Source organism: Ornithorhynchus anatinus, chromosome 3 (assembly GCF_004115215.2).
Source record: "Ornithorhynchus anatinus isolate Pmale09 chromosome 3, mOrnAna1.pri.v4, whole genome shotgun sequence".
NCBI lineage: Eukaryota > Metazoa > Chordata > Mammalia > Monotremata > Ornithorhynchidae > Ornithorhynchus > Ornithorhynchus anatinus.
In genome coordinates, this window is record NC_041730.1 from 80,209,949 (window position 1) to 80,232,622 (window position 22,674).

At 47.1% G+C, this 22,674-nt stretch overlaps 1 protein-coding gene across 2 annotated transcripts in view; it reads right to left on the reverse strand.

The window, feature by feature from the left end:
- Positions 1-22,674, reverse strand: part of TSPAN14 (tetraspanin 14) — a 65,539-nt gene that overhangs the window by 18,893 nt on the left and 23,972 nt on the right. For both annotated transcript variants that reach the window (XM_029059725.2, XM_001507527.5), the window contains 2 exons: positions 17,414-17,511; positions 367-417 (listed from right to left, as the gene is read on the reverse strand). In XM_029059725.2, coding sequence (XP_028915558.1) covers positions 367-417; positions 17,414-17,494 — 132 coding nt within the window. In that variant the 5' untranslated portion in view covers positions 17,495-17,511. The remainder of the gene's footprint in view (positions 1-366; positions 418-17,413; positions 17,512-22,674) is intronic.

Consider the following 22,674-nt stretch of genomic DNA (forward strand, 5'->3'; position numbering starts at 1 on the left):
CCTTGGGCAAGACGCTTCACTTCTCCGTGGCTCAGTTACCTCCTCAGTAAAGAGGGGATTAACACTGTGAGTCCTATGTGGGACAGGAACTGTGACCAACCTGATTAAATATTTACCCCAGTGCACAGTATCTATCATTAAAAACAAAACAAAGTTTTGGTACACTGCAGGCACACCACAAAGATCGGGGATATTGCCAAGTGCTTTAAAGATCTTTACACTATATGTTACTTTCTCCAATTACTCTGTGCTTACGACAGAGCTCTGCCCATAGTAAGTACTCAATAAATACCACTGATTGATTCCCTTCCAACTCACATTAATTACTTGTAAGAGTTTCCACTCATCCCTCACCGGCCATCTTACCTTCTCACTCCACGCCCAGAGTCCGACCCCAAGAAATGCGACTCCAGCTAACTGGAAAGATGAGAAGAAAAATGAATCAGGGATGAAGGGAGGTCAACCGGAAACCTTCTCAATGCAATACATGAACTAAATCAACAATTAGGCGGCAGGAATCCTCCAAATAAATCCTCCGGTCCTGCGTGTGAATGCACGAGTGCATGGCAGGCTCAGGAGCCCCAGGCCGTACGTCTGTTGCTGGTTGTCCGTGAAAATACTGAGGGAGAAATGGATGAGAGGATTTCCCCGCATGGCGGTGAGATGCGATGTGCTGTTGCCCCTGCTCTTGAGGGCCCGGGCTGGCTCTGAAGGAGAGTGGTGAAGGGGAAACATTTTCAGAGACAGCAAGGACCAAGGGCGGACCAAAATACTGGCCACCCACACGCCCTCCCTCTGGCTTCCGAACATTTGAGCCCGTGGGATCCAGGAAGCAGCGGAGGCCGCCACGCCAGGGCAGCGGCAATCCCGCCACTCCGGCCGCCACTTGGCTCCGAGTTTCTACAGCTAAAAACCCATTCTCTGCCTCGGCCGGGCTCTGACGCCGGCGACCCGTCGGTCACCCAGTCCGTGCGCTCTCTCTCTCCATCGCCTCGCACAGCGGCTGGGCCCGGGGCTGGGGGGGGACTCAGAGTCCAACAAGGAGCGGTAGCATCATCCCCACTCCTCTGGCCCCCATCCACCGCCTGCTCCCCGAGCCAAGTAAGGCCCGGCTGGCTCCCCACTTCCCGGACCCCAGCAAAGCCCCGGCGGCAGGTGCCCGGATGTGCAGTCCACCCTGAGCCCGTCCGGCTGCTTTTCCCCCAGAGAACGAGAGGCAGAACCCGCAGGTCACCTACCGGTGATTCGGGTGCAGCGGGACCCAGGGGACTGAAGAAAAAAACCACAGTGATTGTTCATTGATATCTTAACAAAGCCTCAGACCCACCTGGGCTCTCACTTGATGCTAGATGTGAGCCCCTGGGCATGCCTGATTAACAGGGAAGAGAAGACTCCCCCGGGGCTTGTCTACAAGACAGTCACAGTCACGGTGTCAACACACACATCTCTGTGTCCGCTTCATGGGGAGTGGAGCCAAGCAGACAGCAGCACCCTTTCCCCCAGGGTCGGCCCCAGGTCACACAGGGCCAGCTCTCCCCCGTAACCACCCACAGCGCTGAAGCAGTATCCAACAATCCCAAGCACTGATGTCAAGGTCATCTCAGGCATACTGCTTTCACTTTTTAATTCATCATTCCACCCTCCTGCTAATACAGGCACAGATCTGTTCCTTCTCCTGCTCCCGCTATTTGGAAATCATGTGTGTCTTTCTCATTCATTCAATCACAATTTTTGAGCGCTTACTGTGTGAAGAGCACCGTACTAAGCACTTGGGAGAGCACAGTACAACAATAAACACATTCCCCATTCGCAACAAGCTTACAGTCTAGCGGGGGAGACAGATATTAATATAAACTACAGATATGGACCCATCAGACGGCAAGCTCCTTGAGGGAGGGACCGAGGCTTTATTTTTAGGGTGCTCTCCCTAGCATTCGGTGCAGTGCTCGGCGCACAGTAGAGGCTTGATGAATATTTTCGGTCGGTTGGTCACGGCTGCCACTAGCTAGCGGCCCACCCGTTGAATGAACACCTGCTCTCACTTTTGATCTGTGACTCCCGGGCGCACTCCGCTTTCGGTTTGGAGCTCTCGAATCTCCGAGGCTTGGCCAGCCCCGATACAAAAGACACGTCGTAGAGTCAGATTTGAGGGCCCCGGGTCGAAGCTCGCCCACCTCAACGATCAACAGGTGGGTGCTTTCGAGAAGCCACAGGAAACCCAGGCTTCTGCGTCAACGGCCTACCTCTCGGGGCTCCCCAATCTAAGGGTAGGCCGGTTTGAAGCCCTGCCAACTGAACTGAGAATGTAGGACGAGGACCTCAGACCAGCTCCACCAGAAACTGGTGTGCGTTCTCTGGCGCGTTCACTTTCTGCGTCAGCTCTAGAGGGACAGCGGTAGCTGAATTCAGAGGATTCCAAACCGGGGACCCTTCGAAGGGTTCTTGGGGCGGGAAGGCCTTTACGGCAGTGACGGCGGGATCCTGCTTAACCCGAGGGACAACAGAAATTCCTCCACAGCCCGTGGTGGCAGGAGCGTTTTCTGTTCTCACTGCTTGGGCTGTTGTTGCTTTTCTTCACCGGGGCACTGGCTGGGATCTGCCCAGTATTTCTGGGTGGGTGAGAAGGAAGACCCTCCAAACCGAAACCTAGGGGCCACGGGGAATTGCTTCCAAAGAAGTTGAAAACTGCTATGCAAAAATACTGTGCTTAACTTAAAATACATTCTGCCCAAAAGAATGATCCTCTGCCTTTATTCCACACTAATGAAATAAAAATATTCCACCGAAAGCAATACAATCGCCCACAAAAAGCAAATGCACCGGAGATAATACCAACAACAACTATGGACGTGATACGTGGAGGTGAGGTGTGTGTTTGGGGGTGGGGGAGATGGAAGAGAGAGGAGAGAGTGGGTTGGGTAGAGAAGAGGAGAGCAGAAAAGGTTAAGAGTATAAGAGAAGACGCAATCTTCACTCCTGCAGGGAACCATGCAGAGATTCCCACAGAGGTAGGAAGAGAGGGGAAGCCAGGCTACGAGGCAATCCCAACCCCACCCCGGGTTTTCATTACACGGGGCCGTGCCACGTCACGACCCGGAGTTGGGGAGGGTGGGGGAGAGGAGTGCAGCCCTTCCGGCGAAGCACTGCCGGGGAGCTGAAATGTGCACAGTGCGCAGTGCAGGGCAGTGGTGGTGGGAAGGTCAAGAGATGGGCAACGGAAAAAGAGGAGGTATTAGAGAGTGGGAGGGAGGCCGTGCCTGCTATGACTGTTAGACTCGGGCCGGCCTGCCGGAGTGATCAGAAACCTGAAAACCGCACCTTCCCATGGGCTTTAAAAAACTCATTCGGCTCACTCCCCTCCTAGCTGACGGCACTGATTTCCTACTACAACCCAGCCCACACGCTCACTCCTCTAATGCCAACTTAGTCCCTCTTCACTTATCTCGCCTATCTCGCCACCGCCTCCTTGCCCAAATCCTCCTTCTGGCCCGGAACACCCCCTTCGCACCTGACGGACCACCACTTGCCCCACCTTCAAAGCCTTACTAGAATCGCATGTCCTCCAACGAGCCATCCCCAACTAAAGTCCCAGACTGAGCTTCCCCTTCTCCCTCTGCTCCCTCTCTGCCCCCTGCTTCACCTCCCCTCAGCTAAGCCCCCTTTTCCCCCTCTCTCCCTCTGTTCCTCCTCCTCTCCCTTGCCCTCGTCTCAGCACTGCGCTCATCCACTCATTTGTATATATTTTTATTACCCTATTTATTTTATTAATGAGATGTACATCCCCTTGATTCTATTTATTGCTATTTTTGTCTGTCTCCCCGATTAGACTGTAAGCCCGTCAATGGACATGGATTGTCTCTATCTGTTGCCGAACTGTACATTCCAAGCGCTTAGTACAGTGCTCTGCACATAGTAAGCGCTCAATAAATACTACTGAATGAATGAATGAAGTCTGGTTTCCTCTACTCCCTCTCCCTTCTGTGTCGCCCTCGCACTTGGATCTGTGCCCTTCAAGCACTCGGAATTCACCCCATCCTCAGCTCCACTGCACTTTTGTAAATAACTGTGATTTATATTGATGTCTGTCTCCCCCTCTAGACTGTTAAGCTCCTTGTGGGTAGGGTACATGACCCATACCTGGGTTGTACTCTCCCAAGAGCTGAGCAAACAGTAGTCTGCACACAGTCAACGCTCAATAAATACAACTGCACGATTGATTTCTCCCTTGTCCTCAAATTACCGTGGCCTAGCGGAGCCCTGTCACTGACCTCGGCTTCTCCCCTAGTCCACCCAGCCAACGCGGTGCCTGACTGTACTAATGCCGACACGAGAGTCACCATCCACCTGACACTCAGACAGACGGTCACGCCCTTGCACGGGCTCAATGAGCAACTGTATGTTCATGCCCAGTTCGCCCTTTTCAAACGCAACCAATTACTAATAAATTCTTTGTAGACTTATTAGTAATCTAGTACAAGTGCAGCCCCTGTTCCAAACGACCAAGCTACGTAAAATCCGGGGGGGGCGTCTCGGGCAACGTTTGCCGACGTAGCCCCGCTTCTATAAGCCCCGTGTGAGAACGCATCCAATTGCTGCCGGAAAACCAATTCCCTTCCTGCTCCCTGCTCCCTTGGAGTTGTGCCGTCCTGAGCCGGTTTCCTCCCCTTCCACGCTCCCGAGTCGCTCCCTCCACTGACTGCCTCCCTCCACCCTCCCTTAGTTTCTAAACTAAACCAACTACACTGCTGGAGCCTTTCATTCATTCTTTCAAGTGTATTTATTAAGCTCTTACTGCGTGCGGAGCACTGTACTAAGGGCTTGGGAAAGAATACAACAAAAAACAGTGACAATCCTTGCCCACAATGAGCTCACAGTCTGGCGGGGGCGGGGGGGAGAGACGAGACAGACATCGATACAAATAAATAAAATTACAGATATAGCCATAAGTGCTGTGGGGCTGGGAGAGAGAGCAAAGGGAGCAAGTCCGGGAGACGCAGAAGGGAGTGGGAGATGAGGAAAAGTGGGGTTTAGTCGGGGAAGGCCTCTTCAAGGAGCTGTGACTTCTATAAGGCTTTGAAGTGGGGAGGAGTCATTCTCTGTCGGATGTGAGGAGGGAGGGTGTTCCAGGACAGAGGCAGGACGTGGGCCGGGGGTCGGTGGCGAGACAGGCAGAGTGAGAAGAGTGAGAAGAGATGGAGGCAGAGTGAGAAGGTTAGCACCAGAGCGGCGAAGCCACACTAAGACAGTGGTTCTCACATCCTTCCCAGCCCTGGTGGTCTGCAGTAGCAACCAGGAAGATCACCAAGGAGCCAGGGTGTGGTCAATCACACAGAATAGGAGGGGAAGACGGTGAGAGGGGAAGGACAGGGAGATGCGCGGGGATGTCAACGACTGCACGGGGGGAGTGGAGCTCCCAGAGACCGCGCAGGGACCCAAGGGGGTGCCTGGCACTGGGGACAGGTATCAGAGTCAGACGGAGAGCAGCGACAGGGTGGCCTCCCTGACCCTTGAGGGAAGGAAGGAGGCAGAAGCGGGACCGGCATCGGGACACCAGGAGGAGACTCCCGGTCGCATTTGCCTTCCCCTCTCTTGCTGGCAGCTGCTGTAGTGCATGGTTTGAGGGGTGCTGCACACCTTACTTATTTACAAGACAATACATCCTGGGGTGGTGGTGAGGAGAGCTGGGGAGGCAGGGATCAAGGCAGAGGATTGGGATCAAATCAACTAATCAGTGGTATTCACTGAGCGCCTACTGCGTTCAGAGCACCGTACTAAGTACTTGGGAGAGTGCAATACTATAGAGCTGGCAGACTCAATGCCTGCCCACAAGGAGTTTACAGCCTAGAGGGGAGACAGATGCTAAAATAAATTACAGCGTGGGGAAATAATATTGGGTTAGGATATGCACATCAGTGCTATGGGGTAACAAAGTGATGCAAGAGGTTAGAAAAGTCCCTAGGAAAAATGAAGGGTGGGGTTATGGTTTAGGGGGAAGTGGGAACTGTAAACTTGTTGGGGGCAGGGAAGGTGTCTTTTATTGTTATATTGTACTCTCCCAAACGCTTAGTACAGTGCCCTGCATACAGTGAGAGCTCAATAAATATGACTGACTGAAGGACTCCTACCTGCAGAGCCCGGTAATGTTGTGGCTCTTTCTGGAACGGACTAAACAAATTGCCCATAAACCAAGGGGGAGGCATATGGCTCACTATATGTTTTTGAGAAATACATCACAACTATACCAAGGGGTATGCCTATACATTATTATTTCATAAAATAAAAGGAAATGAAACTCATGAAAAGGATTAAAATTAGATTCCAAATTCCTTAGAACAAAGTATGTGTTCTCTACTTTTCCTGTATTCTCCCTAGCGGCATAGTACAGTCTTTTAAGCAGCGTGGCTCAGTGGAAAGAACACGGGCTTAGGAGTCAGAGGCCGTGGGTTCGAATCCTGGCTCGGCCACTTGTCAGCTGTGTGAATGAGGGCAAGTCACTTAACTTCTCTGTGCCTCAGTTACCTCATCTGGAAAATGGGGATTAAGACTGTGAGCCTCACGTGGGACAACATGATTACCCTGTATCTACCCCAGTGCTTAGAACAGTGCTCTGCACATAGTAAGCACTTAAATACCAACATTATTATTATTATTATTAACTCCAAGATTGCTCAATAAATACTATTGATTGGTCTCCAATAGGGGAAACAGTGTAGCCTTCTGGAAAGAATACGGGCCTGGGAGCCAGTGGACGTGGGTTTTAATCCCAGCTTGGCCACTTGCCTGCTGGGTGGCCTTGGGCAAGTCGCTTGATTACTCAGCACCTCACTTACCTCAAACAGTGAAATGGGGATAAAATCCTCCCCTGTTCAACTTAAGACTGTGAGTCCAATATGGGACAGGAACTGTGTCCAAACAGAGTATCTTGTATCAATCCCAGCACTCGTATAGTGCCTGGCACATAGATAGCACTTTACAGGTACCATTAAAAAAAAAATATTGTTATGGATGGGCTTTCCAAAGAGGCATGTTTTTTGCTACCTTTTCTCTAAGGAAGGCTTTCGCACCCTCACTCACCAAGGTCTCCAACAACCTCCTCTTAGTCATTTCTAATGGGCTCTACTCTGTCCTCACCCTCCCTTCCTCTTGACTATGACACCACTGACCACTATCTTCTCCTGCAAACACTACCCAACTGGTTTTGTTGACATGGCAATAACCTGATTCTCAATCAGTGATATTTACGGAGTGCTTACTGTGTGCACAGCACACAGAGCCCAGAGTACTAAGCGCTTGGGAGAGTACAATTCAAGAGAGTTGGTAGACAGGATCCCCGTCACCAAGGAGCTTACAGACTAGAGGGAGAGGCAGACATTAAAATAAATTACAGATAGAGGAAATTCCCTACTAAATTTACTCTTCTTCCCAGCCTTCACGTTACAGTGAACGCTATCATTTCTTTCTCCCAGAGGCCTGCAGTCTTGGCATCATCACACTTCCTGCCTCGAATCTCTTCCTCTTTCAATCCCACCAGGCTACAGCTCTCCATTTCTAGAGAAGGAGCGTGGCCTAATGGGAAGAACACAGACCTGGCAGTCAGGCAATCTATGTTCTAATCCTGGCTCTGCCAAGTGCCTGCTCTGTGACTTTTGGCAAGTTATTTAACTTCTCTGTGCCCCAGTTTCTTCATCTGTAAAATGGGGCTGCAATACCTGTTCTCTCTCACCCTTAGATTGTTAGCCCCATGGGGGACAGGGATTAAGTCTAATCTTCTTATAAATGTATCTATCTAATAAGTAGATAGATACATAGCTGAATTTTGCATCACAGCTAAATAATTAACTTTTTTATAATCTTTAGCACGAATACAACGTAACAGTCAATAGCATATATTGACCACCTGGGTGTCCTGTCCACAAGGGGTTTAAAATTTCATGGACCAGACATTCAAAATAATTTACAGATGGGGCCAAGTGCTTAAATACCAGAATAAGTAAATAGAATGCGAGATCTTCGAAGGAGGAAATCACATTTACTAGCTACTGAAATTTCCTGTGCACTCAGTACAGTGTTCTGCACACTGTGGACACTCAATAAATACGACTGACGACGACCATGTACAGAAGTTCAACACGAGGCACATCTCCTCCAAAAGCCTTCCCTGACTAAGCCCTCCGCTCCTCTTCTCCCACTCCCTTCTGCGCCTCTCCTACTTGCTCCTTCATTCATCCTCCCTCCCATCCCTACTGCATATATGTATATATCTGTATTTTCTTTCTCTATTTATTTATGTTAATGTCTGTCTCCCCCTCTAGACTATGAGCTCATCGTGGGCAGCAATGTGGCTGTCTGTTGCTATACTGTACTCTCCCAAGTATTCAGTACAGTGCTTTTCACACAGTAAGCACTCAATAAATACAACTGAATAGATGAATGAGGGGGATTCGAGAGGGAAGATGAGTTCAGTTTCTGATATATGAAGCTTAAAGTGTTTGTAGGCCATTCATTCGGAGATGTCCCCAGGTAAGAAAAAATACAAGAAGGCAGATGGGGAGAGAGGTAAGGGTGAGCAAAGTAGATTTCCCTGGGGTGGAGGGGGGAGGAGAGATGTCATCCATTGAGAGTTAGCAGTTGAAGCTATAGGAACAGATGAGCTTCCTATGGGTGTGAATAGAAAGTGAGAAGGGAAAGGGACCCAGAACAGAGCTTAAAGGGACACCCACAGTTCAAGAATGAAAGGTGGAAGGGAAGTCAGTGAAAGAGACTGAGTGTGCCCATAGATGTAGGGGAAAACATAGGAGAAAAATTGGGCTGGTGAAACTTTTTGTTGGGGGGGGGGGTGTTGTGAGTAGGGGGGAAGGGGGAGAGAATTTGTTAAGCGCTTACTTATGTGACAAGCATTGGACTAAGCACCAGGGTAGATACAAGCTAATCAGGTTGGACACATTCCATGTCCCAAATGGGGCTGACAGTATTAATAATCTCCATTTTACAGATAAGGTAACTGAGGCACAGAGAAGTGAAGTGACTTGCCCAAAGGTCACCCAGCAGACAAGGGGCAGACCCGGGATTATATCTGACTCCCGGGCCTGTGCTCTATCCACTAGACCTCGCTGCTTCTCCTGATAACATTATCGGGAGGAACGAGTGGTGCCAGTGCCAAAAATAACAGATTCCCAGGGGAATTACGATAGAGTAGGGATTGCTAGATTTGGCAAAGAGGAGGTCATTGGTGACCTTGGAGCGTGTAGTTTCGACATACTGAAGGTAGTGGATACCAGATAGCAGCAAATCAAGAATGGTGTGGGAGGAAGGGGAGTGGAATCGGTTTGGGGAATTTCGACAGGAATGGGAGTGGAGAAATGGGATTGGGAGACCGCACTGAGATCCAGAAGGCTTTTTAGTATGAGGGAAATTTGAGAATATTTGAAGGCAGACGGAAAGGAGCCATCAGGGAATGAGCAATTGAACACGGTGGCTATGGAAGGAACCAGGGAGGGACAAAGTGCTTTTAGAATGTGAGAAGGGATGATACGATCTCTCCCCCACTTGACTTTTATTTGCTTTTATTTCTTGGATACGTTCTTCTCAAGCTTTCTGACCACTTATATTTAGATTTCCAAAAACGGTTGTTGGGTGTGATATGGCATCGTCTATATAATAATAATAATGGCATTTGTTAAGCGCTTACTCTGTGCCAGGCACTGTACTTTGCACTGGGGTGGATACAAGCAGTTCGGGTTGGACACAGTCCCTTGTCCCTTGTGGGGTTCAGTCTCCATCCCCATTTTACAGATGAGTTAACTGAGGCCCAGAGGAAGTGAAGTGACTTGCCCAAGGTCACACAGCAGACAAACGGTGGAGCCGGGATTAGAAACCATGACTTCCAGGCCTGGGCTCTAGCCACTATGCCAGGCTGCTTCTCATTATATCATAATGAGATGATCTTCTACATCCTCTAGACTGTAAGCTCATTGTGGGCAGGGAATGTCACTGATTTTTGTATTGAACTTTCCCAAGTGCTTAGTACAGTGTTCTGCACCCAATAACCGCTCAACAAATACAGCTGAAAAGTAAAACCTTTTTCGAATAAATTTTTAAAACCATCTCCCAAAACTGTATAAAAAGGTCTGAAGTTTTTAACTCCAAATCTGATACATTTAAAATTTTACTTCTGTTTTCGGCCTGTAATTCGGTAAATCGCTAGTTCTGGTGTCAGAAAGTTCAAAATTTGCATAAACTTTTTTCCATGTCTGTGTCGCAATAAACATGATGTTCCCAGTTTCCTATTATCAATTGAAAACATTTTCATTCTGAATGCAAGCACTTTCAATAGCAGCTCTCCCTTTTACCCAGAATTTAGTATTTTTCCAAAGTGTTGATTTATTCTTTTCTTTCCTTTAAGAAGTAAACTGTACATGCTCCTCAAAACTGTTGTTCTTAAGAAGTATTCACTGTTCAAAACTGGAAGGCAGATAAAAACAATATTCATGAAATACGGTTTGAATGGTACATAATGACAACCACCTTATTATCTGGAAAGCTACGTTTTACATTTCACTTAGCGTTGTTGAAATTTTTAAAAAGTGAGAAGAGAGGGACTATGAAATGAAATTTGTGATTCCATCTACTGTCACAGATTGCAAGCTCCCTGATTGCAGGAATCATTTTTACCTACACTCCTGTACTCTGCCAAGTGCTTAGCACATCGTTCGGAATCCGGTAAGCACTCACTAATTGCCACTGATTGATCGAGAACAATGGATCAAAAGATTTGAAATGTCTGTACCCTAGTACAATTTATGGTTTCAGGTGTTGCTTCAAATAATACATTTGCAGGCAAACAGGTAACATGTTGACTCAGAAATACCTGAAAACGTGATTCACTGTTTCAATCTGCTCAAGAAGTGGGCTGGGCAAAGCACTGACTAAATACGAGTATATTGGCATATCGTATTTTTGCAGTTCCAATCATCAGAGCTCCATCTGAGAGGTATTTTTCTCTGCCTGGGACTGATTGTTTTGTAGACTTAATTTAGACCTCAAAAACCTGTCTGACATCCTACTTTCAAATTTGAAGATGGACTGAATTGTTCATTTTAAGCATACAATTGTGGCCCAACATCATTAAAATAACACAGTCAGAACAGATGACTGTTACATATAAATATTTAACGTTTTGTTAGTCCTCGCTGCAGATTTGTAAATGTGGAGTCGAGTCAGTCGACAAGTTTACAAATGTGGGTTAGGGCAGGGTGGGTTGGCAGTACTGCTTTGTGGGTACACAGGGGATGTGGGTTCAAGGCAGATCTGGGTAATATATGTAGTAACCAGACAGGTTTTTACTTCCTGCCTCAATAATAATAGTAATAATAATTATGGAGCTTGTTAAGCACTTACTCTGTGCCTAGAACTGTTCTAAGCTCTAGGGTGGACACAAGGTTATCGGGTTGTACACAGTCCCTGTCCCACAGGGGGCTCAGTCTCAATTCCATTTTACGGATGAAGTAACTGAGGCCCAGAGCGGTTAAGTGACTTGCCCAAGGTCATAAAGAAAGTGGTGGAGCAACGATTAGAACCCACGACCTCTGACCCCCAAGCCCGGGCTCTTGCCACTAGGCCATGCTCAACACAGGGAATCCCTGTCCAAAGGCCATGTCCCAAAACAAACAGCTGCTTGCAAAATGAAACAAATGGGATGAGCCACCCAAGCTTCCCCTCTTCTGGTGTGTCCAACTTAATAATGTTGGTATTTGTTAAGCGCTTACTATGTGCCGAGCACTGTTCTAAGCGCTGGGGTAGACACAGGGGAATCAGGTTGTCCCACGTGGGGCTCACAGTTTTAATCCCCATTTTACAGATGAGGTAACTGAGGCACCGAGAAGTTAAATGACTTGCCCAAAGTCACACAGCTGCCAAGTGGCCGAGGCGGGATTCGAACCCATGACCTCTGACTCCAAAGCCCGTGCTCTTTCCACTGAGCCACGCCGCTTCTCTACTAGATTTGAGAATACTCAAATCTAATTCCTACCCTCACCTTTGACATAAACAGTCAAAATCTTTCCTTTTCCCAAACCTTCAGTTTACAATAAATTAGATCCATGTATATTATTTAAAAATAAAAAATTAAGTAACCAGCAGATTAAATGTTGGAGAAGAAATGCCACAAGTTTCCACATGTTACCTACCAATGAAGATGCACATTCCTCTTTTAATCACTATGTTAGAGCTTTATTTTGTCTAATTACTAGATCACATCATCTAATTAAGTTAATCAGAAAACAGCCAGCAGGACATGAGAGTCTCTGTAAACCTTACGTTTAAATAACTTAGATCTTCCTTAAAAAGAAAAAAATATATCAACTATTGGAGTCACCCTATCTAAAAGCACATCTTGTTCTAGTAAGTCACAGTTCAGTAAACTGTCCGATTCGATATCCTGTAAGCTTATGCAAATCTGACAAAAGTATAATATGCCTTGGAAGGAAAAAAAAAATAAAACTGTTAAGTATACTTCAAACAAATTTATCCTGATTCAAAAAGCATAAAGAATCCTTCCATTATAATTAATAGCAAGATCTATACAGGCAATGCAAAATGAAGGGCTGAGGAAATTTGGATAATTCAACTAAAAGCACAAATCTGTTAATATGTACACTGATGACCCAAAGGATTGTCTCAACTCTCCTTTTTACTGATAACTGCCCAGTGATTTTTTTTTTCTCCCTTGCAGACTTAAATGTTTATACCGAAGGCAAATGTTATCTTCAATGTGAAGAATGAGAACCTAACATAGATGCCACACAAGGGATCTGTAAATCTATTGTATTGCAGCAACTTTCACATTCCCAGAAGCACAAGAGATAAACCCAAAGATTAAGCTTTCAGCGTTTTGAAAGCAAAGGAAGTGGCTTGAGAAAGGTGGGTGGCGGGGAGGGGAGCAGTCATGGCAATCAATGGTATTATATTGCTTAGTACAGTGTCTGGCACATAGTAGGCGCTTAACACATACAATAATTATTGTTATTGAGCGCTTACTTTGCACAGAACATTGTCCTAAATGTTTGGGACTGTTCGATCCAGAGTTGATAGCCACGTCCCCTGCCCACGACGAGCTCACGGTATCCAAAACGATGCTAGTTATCTTTTGCAAGGACAAAGAAGCAATGCCATAGGTTTCAATGTTTCCAGAGTTATTTTTCATCTTAGTTCTCGTCACCACATCGCCACACTGAATGTAGCCCTGCTTTACAAAATACCTAGCAAATGTGTACCCTATATTTATAATGATATAATTTGGAATTCCAGACACCATGTAAATCAAATGGTCAGAAAACGAAATATAAAATTATGCAGAAAAGACCAAGAAACGCTGATTTCCATGTTTTACAAAAATGCTGCAGGTTTTTTTTTTTTTCCCTCTGCACGTATCGGCAAGACATATCCCAAACCCTTTTGTTTGGGGGCTGGAATGCAAGAGACTTTTAAATATTGTAAAACAAAGTTTTAAGAGTTAACTGTACTAAACACCACTGGAATATTAACTCCCCTTTAATGAAAGGTCATGGGCTGAGATACCTGGTAGGCCATTACCTGCTGAAAATATATTCCGTAGGACACCAGGGCTTGGGATTTTTCAGCTCCTTTCACACTACTGGCAAATAACTCTAAACTGCTTAGGCGACTTAGAAAAATAATTTCGGAAATCAAAGAAGTCTTTCCTCTCCCGAATAATTAGCAAGTCTCTGAGACTCATCCCTCACAGCACTGATGTATTTATCTGCAATTTTATTTATTTGTATTGATGTCTCCCTCCCCCCTCCAACTGGGAGCTCGTTGTGGGCAGGGAAAGCCACTGTTGATGGTTGTACTTTCCCAAGCGCTTAGTACAGTGCTCTGCACACAGTAAGCGCTTAATAAATATGACTGAATAAATGTCAGTCCACATTACATCAACTCCTAGAGAGACTCGGGACACTCTCTCGTCCCAGTAAGTGACCAGTTCGAAAATTCTCCAACATCCCCAGTTTCCTATCTCAATCTCTGTCCCACAAAAGCCTCAAAATCTTGCCTGATAACATATCTTGCATTTTATTCCTGTGTTAACTTAGGGCTTGGCACACGGTAAGGATTTCATTCATTCAGTTGTATTTACTGAGCGCTTACTATGTGCCGAGCACTGTACTAAGCGCTTGGAATGTACAATTCAGCAACAGATAGAGACAATCCCTGCCCCACAACGGGCTCACAGCTTAAAAAGGGGGAGACACACAACAAAACAAACCAAGTAGGCCTCAATACCATCAAAATTGATAAATAGAATCATAGATATAGACACATCATTAATAAAATAAAAAGAGCGATAAATAATGTATACAAATAGGCACAAATGCTGTGGGGGCAGAGTAGAGGGAGGGATGTAAACAGCCTAATTAAGACTGTCTTTTTGAAGAACTAAATTAGCTAGCATCTACCTCAGGGCTTAGTACAGTGCCTGACACATTGTAAGCACTTAAACACCAAGGAAAAAAAAGTGGAAGAGAGCACGGGCCACGTGAGTTCTAATCCCAGCTCTGCCACTTGTCTGCTGGGTGACCTCGGGCAAGTCACTTAACTTCTCTGGTCTCAGTTTGCTCATCTGTAAAACCTGAGCCACATGGGGGGCAGAGTCTGTGTCCAAACAGATCATTTTGTATCTATCCCATGACTTAATCTAATGTTTGGCACACAGTAAGCCTTATCAAGTACCATTAAAAAAAAATTCCAGGAAGTTCACTATACTTTTAGGACTGTCATTCCATCCACCATCCATTAGTGGTATTTACCGAGTGCTTATGTACTAAGCACTAAAGAGTAACATATATTTGCCAATCTGACTTGACGACTCACTCTTCTCCCTTTCAAAGTGATGGCAGTCAGAAGGACCTGAGTTCTAATTCTCACTCCACCACTTGTCTGCTATGTGACCTTGGGCAAGTCACTTAACTTCCCTGTGCCTCAGTTGCCTAATCCAAAAAATCGGGATCACGTGGGACAGGGACTGTGTCCAGCCTAATTAGCTTGTATTTACCCCAGTGTTTAGTACAGTGCCTGGCACATAGTAAGCGCTTAAATACCATATACCAACCAAATACCTGAAAAAGTGAATAAATCTCACTCCAACGTGTGATTCACCACAACAACGGAGCTCGCTGGAATTACGGAGTAATAGACTTAGGCTAGGAGGGAAAAGAGAAAATACAGAGCACTCCAAAGGATTAAGAAAAAAACAGGAAGTGAAATCACCGGTAATCAGGGGCACAGAAGGGTTATGTAGAGGGCAAGAGGAGAAATGAAGGACCCCTCCCTCTTTCGCAGCAAAAATGATAGGAAAAAATGAACAGTGTCATCAGGAATACAGCATCCTGCTACCGCGGAGCGGGGGGGGGGGGGAGTTCTAGCCGCTTTCGAGAGGCCTACCCCCGGGTTCAACACCTAGCGGGTTGTCTGAGTGGCATCCTTAGCAGCCATGGGCCGGGACGGAACCAGTTCTACCGCACTACCCGAGGAGATGAGAACGCAGCCGGGTGCTCTGACCCATCACCCACCCCCAACCCCAGACTGCTTCACCTGCCCCACTTGCCAAGCTCAGGTAGGCGGTGGGAATTTAAACTTCTCCCCAAACAGCCAGCTAGTGCAACCCAACCGACACCGCCCGGCTAAGCTGCCACAACCAGCCCGTGTGGTCAAAATCTGCTCTCCGTTAGGCTGGGTTGCCTTGCAGACAAGGAAGCCTCTTCTGAAACCGAAGCTGACAGACTGAGGGGAAGAGGAATATGGAACCCTCCCTTTCACAAAAGGCAAAGGGACTTTCCCACTCTTAAACGGGAACTGGAAAGAGCAAAGCCCCCTTCAGAGACAACATTTTCAAGTCCATTTTCCTGCACTTCCTGCATACCCAGGTATTCTGGGGGCAGGTGAGGTGAGTCACACCTCTCTTGGTTTTCGTCATCTGATGCCTAGTGAGTATCTGCTGGAAGCCAAGCTGTTTTTTGGCTCTTGGGGAAGGCCATCACTTGAGTGAGTAATCTCTTCTATTACCTTGTTCAATCGCTAACTTTTGTGGGAGAAACTTAGACAAAGCAATGGGGATCTTGGAATTTTCTGCCCCAGAAGCACCGTGGCCTAGAGGGAAGAGCACAGACCTGAGCAGTCAAAAGACCTGGATGATAATGCACTTGCTGGCGTGAGACTTTAGGTTAATCACTTATCTGTACCGCAGTTTCCCTCATTTGCAAAATGGGAGTTAAATACATATTTTCCCTCCTTAAACGGTAAACTGCGTGTGGAACAGGGACAATGTCTGACTTGTACCTTCCCCAGTAGTTACTATAATGTTTGGCACATAATAATAATCAGGGCATTTGTTGAGATCTCAGTGTGTGCCGATCACTGTATGAATTGCTGGGGTAAACATAAGATAATTAGGCTAGACACAGCCCCTGTCCCTATGGGGCTCACAGTCTGAGGGAGGGGGATTACATCCCCATTTTACAGATGAGGAAACTGAAGCCCAGAGAAGTGAAGTGACTTGACCAAGACAAGTGGTGGAGCTGGAATGAGAACCCAGGTCCTCTGACTCCCAGGCCCACGCTCTTTCCACTAGGCCATGCTGCTTCTGTCCATATTAAATGCTTAACAAATACCACGGTTTCTATTATTTTCTACTTGTCCTGTTAATTTTCCATCTTATAAAATATATCCTGGGATCCTTAAGGCTTCTCAAGAATCATTTCCTCTCAAAGATACGCTAATACTTCAAAACATCTGGATCCTCAACGGGACAGTGGAACTTTTGAATCTCATCTTGAGCTAGGATGACAAACTTTTCACCCACCATCCCCGAGAAGGGATCAGAATTTGAGAGGGGAGGTTGCTGCTATCTGGTCCTATACCCGTGGAGCTGGCCGTTGAGCTCGGGAGGGGATTTCTGTTGCCCAATCCTCTGCTCACATGACAAGTGTGGGTGTCTCTCAATGTCAGCAGGGTTCACAGTATAAAACACAAAGAAACGCTTCTGGGAATGAGAGTCATAAAGAGTCTTTTCAGGTCACAGCTAAGCCTCACTGCCATCTTTGGTTATGGAGGCTACAAGATTCTGGTCTAACGGAACAAGTCCTGAAAAAAAATGCAAGAGTTACCCAGTCTTGCACTGGTCCTTTATTTTCACCCTGGTTTCCAGTTCCAGAGATCTCGCCTGACCTCTTTTCAGTTCTACAGCGAGCTGGGAGACCTCAACCGCGTGCCTTCCCTTTTCCCACACGCACCAAAAGCCCCAGATAATTCTGACAAGTGGGTTCCACTTGTCAGAGGTATCTGGTTTGAGCCCCTGAGCTGACAGGTTCCCGGATTCATACAGCATCAATTTTCCACTCACCCAGAAGATGATATTGTAGCTGAACAGCAGATATTTGTACCAACAGCTGACCTCAGCATTAGAATATCTGTAATACTGCATCTTCTAAAAAGCAGACTCTGTAAATAAAGAAGGAAGAAATCAGTTTACACGCTTGTTTGAAAAACCTCAACGCCCACCCACGGCAGGAAAAATATGGTTCGACAATTTCAGGGTGAGGAAACTAACCTGCCATTTAACATGAGTCACTCCATGAAATTACAAAAGAGAAAATGTTGTACTGGGGCGGCAACGTATAAAAGAGAAGTTTAGTAAGACGCTGCTTATTAACGGGAACAAGTTTGGCAGGAGTGGAATTTCAATTGGCTTTCCAGAGAAAAGACAAGGTACATATCAAAGGTGCGATGGCTCTTTGTAGCTATGAGAGAGACCCTTGAGTTACCAATAATAATAACTGTGGTATTTTTAAGTGCTTACTATGTGCCAGGCACTGTACTAAGCACTGGGCTAGAAACAAGGAAATCAGGTTGGACACAGTCCCTTCCCCACATAGGACTCCCAATCTTAACAATCTGTGGTATTTATTGAGCACCTATTCGGCTTTGGGGAGCATACGAGAGAAACAGCAGATATGAGCCCTACCCTCAAAGAGCTTACAGCCTTATAAAGATGAGAAGCAGCGTGGATCAGTGGAAGGAGCACGGGCTTAGGAGTCAGAGGTCATGGGTTCTAATCCCGCCTCCGCCGCCTGCCAGCTGTGTGACTTTGGGGAAGTCACTTCACTTCTCGATGCCTCCGTTACCTCATCTGTAAAATGGGGATGAAGACTGTGAGCCCCATGTGGGACAACCGGATCACCCTCTATCTACCCCAGTGCTTAGAACAGTGCTCGGCACATAGTAAGCGCTTAAATACCAAGTCATAAAGATCCAGGACTCTTGGCCAGGGAAAATGAGAAGGGCTTAAGAGATCATGAGGGAGACAGAACCAAGACCACTACCGGCAAAGAAGACTGGAAAAGCAAACGAAAAGGAGAAGCGAGAACAGATGTGACTGATCATTTCACCTTGAAACTGACTGACCCTGTGCAGGTAAGTTTGACCTCACAAAGGGTTCTGGGGAGACTCGGGAAGGTCCTAGGGAGCGTAAAAGAACACACCAGCTGCCACTGTGCTTAATGTAATTCGCTGTACGCAGTCACCGCTCAATAAATACTGTCGACTGAATGATTGAGACTGTATCCATGGTTGTGTCTGGAGACAACTACCTGCACATTTGCCCTACGTGCCCCTAAAAATAATAAGGTTCCTTTCTCAGGCCCTGGCATCAAGGGTGCTCCTAACTGGGACTACTGTCTGACAATCAATCAATTTTACTGACCGAACGCTTACTGTGTGCAGAGCACTCTCCCTCCGCGAGGGATCAGACTGAGGTAATCTGTGTCCCCTAGGACTTCGGTTTAAGTTGGGGAGAAGAGTGAGAGATGTAGCCAGGTGCAGTGGGGGGGAAGGTCTGACTGAGCCACCCAAACTCTCATCCGGTCCTCTGGGCTAACGCCACCGGTGGTCACGGAATCAATCGTATTTATTGAGTGTTTACTGTGTGCAGTGCACTGCACTAAACGCAAGGAACAGCCTATCTCTGAGACTTCATAAAAATAATCATTGTGCTATTTCCTAGACTGCAGGATCGTCATAGGCAGGGAACGTGTGTACTAATTCTGTTATACTGCAGTCTCCTAAGCGCCTCGTACAGTGCTCTGCACACAATAAGCACTCAATAAATACCACTGATAATGACTACATTTGCTAAGTGCTACTTGCCAAACACTGTACTAAGCAAGTGTTGAGGTAACTACAAGATAACCAGGATGGACACAGTCCTTCTCCCATATAGGGCTTTCAGTCTAAGTAGGAAGGAGAACAGGTATTGAATCCCCATTTTACAGTGAGGAATCTGAGGCACAGAAAAATTCAGTGTCTTGCCCAGGGTCCCACAGCAGGCAAGAGGCAGAGAAGGGATTAGAACTCAGCTCCTGAGTCCCAGGCCCTGAGCTCTTTCCGCTAGGTCACGCTGCTTCCTGTAACAGACACCACATGACACTCAGGGAATTAGTGTGCGTTTGAGGGCTTTTCTACTCTCTTGTAAAAATGAGGTGAAAGGCAAAAATGGAAAAGAGAATGAAGAACTAAATTCATTCTCCGTAGATAATCAGATTCCATAATTCATTCCATCGCTGTTATTGAGCGCTTACTGTGTGAGCCCGTTGTTGGGTAGGGATTGTCTCTGTTGCCAAATTGTACTTTCCAAACACTAAGTACAGTGCTCTGCACACAGTAAGCGCTCAATAAAAGTGACTGAATGAATGAATCAATGCAGGGCACTGTCAGGCAAACAGAAGAGAGAAGTGGCAGGCGCATCGGGGCAGGGCACTGGCAGACAAAGGTGGTTTCCTGGGAGCAGCCCAGCAACCTGAGATGGTGACTGCTAACTTCGGGTGGATTTGGAAGACCTGAGCCCAGCAATCGCCTCCCTGCAAAACTTCCCCGGGACGGCCGCCGCTCCCATCAGAGGGAGGCCTCTCCCAAGGAAGATACTCCCAGCATCCATCAACGTGAGCCTCCCCTTCATAAGGCCGGCGACGGGCTAACGATCCACCCCCGGCCAGATCGTGTGCTATAAATGCCATTCTCTTTTCAGGGTGCTGACGGGTTCTCCTTACAGGCTGTGGATGTACTAAGTGTGAAGTTGTTTCGAGCTTTAACGGGGAAGGGAGATATAGAAATACGCACAAGCAGTAGCATCGGAATAAAACCCAATTCCAGTCAAAGACACAGAGGGGAGCAAATGCTGAGGATGGGCACAAATGAATATACAGGTGCAAGAAGCATCTGCAGAGCTGATAATTATTTGGGTAAGTTAGGATTTTAGGAGGACTTTGAAAGTGGGGAGGGTTGAGGTTCGACACCCACTAATGCCATTACCAGGGTTTTTTTTTAAAGTCATGAAAATGCTGATCCCTTTCGCTCTAGCTGGGTAGACAAAAGGTCCAAAAACGTTCATTCTAAGGCCCATGAAGGTTATGTACCGAGCTGCTACAGTCCCATCTCCCAAGGAAAGGCTGAATACCCTAAGAAAGCAACACAGCAAACGGAAGATTGGCCAACCGCTTCTCTGACTGTACGCTCTAGACTGTAAGTTTGTTGTGGGCAAGGAACGTGTCTTGTTTCTTGTTGTTCTGTACTCTCCCTAGCGCTCAGTACAGTGCTCTGCACCCAGTAAGCACTCAATAAATATGACCAAATGAACGACTGGTACCGTGACCTCTTAAGTTTTACCCCAGACTGCAGGACGACAGAAGTGGCTACAGGGGTTGCAGAGGAGGAGGAGGAAGGCTTTCCCTGCTCCTGCTTCTCTTGGATCCCACCAAAGTCAAACCCCCCTTTTCACTGAAGCATGTTGTCCCCCGACCCAGGGCCACGGCACCACTAAGCCTCTGGAGACACGCGGAGGGAGGGGAGGTGAGAGTGGGGAGGGGAGGAAAGGGAGAGAAGAATCCGCCCATGTCCTTAGCCCCATTTGTGCAACACTGGGGAGGCTGCGACATTCTGTATCTGAGGGCTGTTTGGAATGACAAGACGCCCAAAGACTGTCTCCTCCGGGAAGACAGTGTTAAAAAGACTGCGTTGCCTGTTGAATTTTTAACATGTTTTCACTGACCTTTGCAGATCTACTTCACTCTATGGGTCTGAGCTCTGCCCCACTGACTGTGAGTCCCCTGTGGGCCAGGGACCACGTCCAGTTTGATTTCAATCAATGGTACGGAGCATTAACTGTGGGCAGAACACTGCCCTAAGCCCCGGGGAAGTACAATGCAATATTACGGCATTTATCGAACACTTACTATGGGCTAGGCAGTGGGGGTAGGCGAAAGACGGTGAAACTGGACAAAGTCTCCGACTCACATCAGGCTCACAAAATCTGTCTTATCTCCACAGGAGGTAACTGGACATCAGAGAGGTTAAAGGACTTATCCAAGTATACTGGGGCAGGGGACAGTGGGTCTCCTGACTTCCACTAGAAGCAGCATGGTTTAGTGGATAGAAGGCAGGTCTGGGAGTCAGAAGGACCTGGATTCTACTCTCGGCTATGCTGGATGTATGTTGTGTGACCCTGGGCAAGTCACTTCACTTCTCTGTGCCTCTGATACCTCATCTGTAAAATGGGGATAAGAGTGTGAGCCCCATGTGGGACAGGGACTATGTCCAACCTGATCCATCTGTATCTACCCCAGGGCTTAGAAGAGTCCTTGGCACACAGTAAGCACTTAATAAGTATCCCAATTATTATTCTCAGTCCTGTGCTCTTCCCACCAGGCCACACTCCCTCTCGTCATTGCCTTGTAATTACTCCAGAGCTCTGTTCAGTGCTTTGCCCAAAAAGCGCTTAATCCCATGCAACTTCTAACAATAGCCAGCCTCTTCCTGTAGCCTGGCCAGAGCCTCTGTCCTTTTGAACCAGAGGGAAGAGCAGGAAACACTAGTTCTTACAATACCACTAACAGAGAAGTTGTCAAGAAGCTTCCTGCCAAAACAGCTCAACCCTGGTTCACCAAAAGGTGATCCTGTCTACTTCTCCAGAAAAGCCTTGGAAAATGCCCACCCATCCTCCATAAACTGGCCCGCAAACGATGTTGGTGATGCCGCCCTGCGCTTTCATTCCAGGTGCCCCTTACCGGCAGGGCGGCGAAGGCCCGTCTGGATGAGACGACCTGGAGATCTGGTGGCTAGTGGAGCTTCAGACAAAGATAATTCAAAATGACTTTTAAAACCTAAAGGAGGAAGTGCCAAGCCTAGCCCTGGGCAGGGCAGGGCCGAACTGCTCAAGCTTGGTAATGACAGAGCAACTTCTGTGACCTCTAAGGAACTGGCTCCAGACAACTCTCATACAGTGGAAACTCGGACAAATACTCCTAACTTCACTCAGCTCTTCTTCCCCTACTGAAAAAAACATAAAAATTAAAAAGGTCGGGGGTGGGGGGAAGAGATCCAGGGTGGATCAGGGACTGCGCTTCCTGAACAAGAAAGCTGAAATTGGTGTTAATCAGATAATAACTGATCAGATAGTAACTTGCTATGTGCCAGACACTGTAACTAAGCACTGGGATGGATACAAGCAAATGAGGTTGGACACAGCCCCTTGTCATTCATTCAATCGTATTTATTGAGCGCTTACTGTATGCAGAGCTCGTGGGGCTCACAGTCTCGATCCCCATTTTCCAG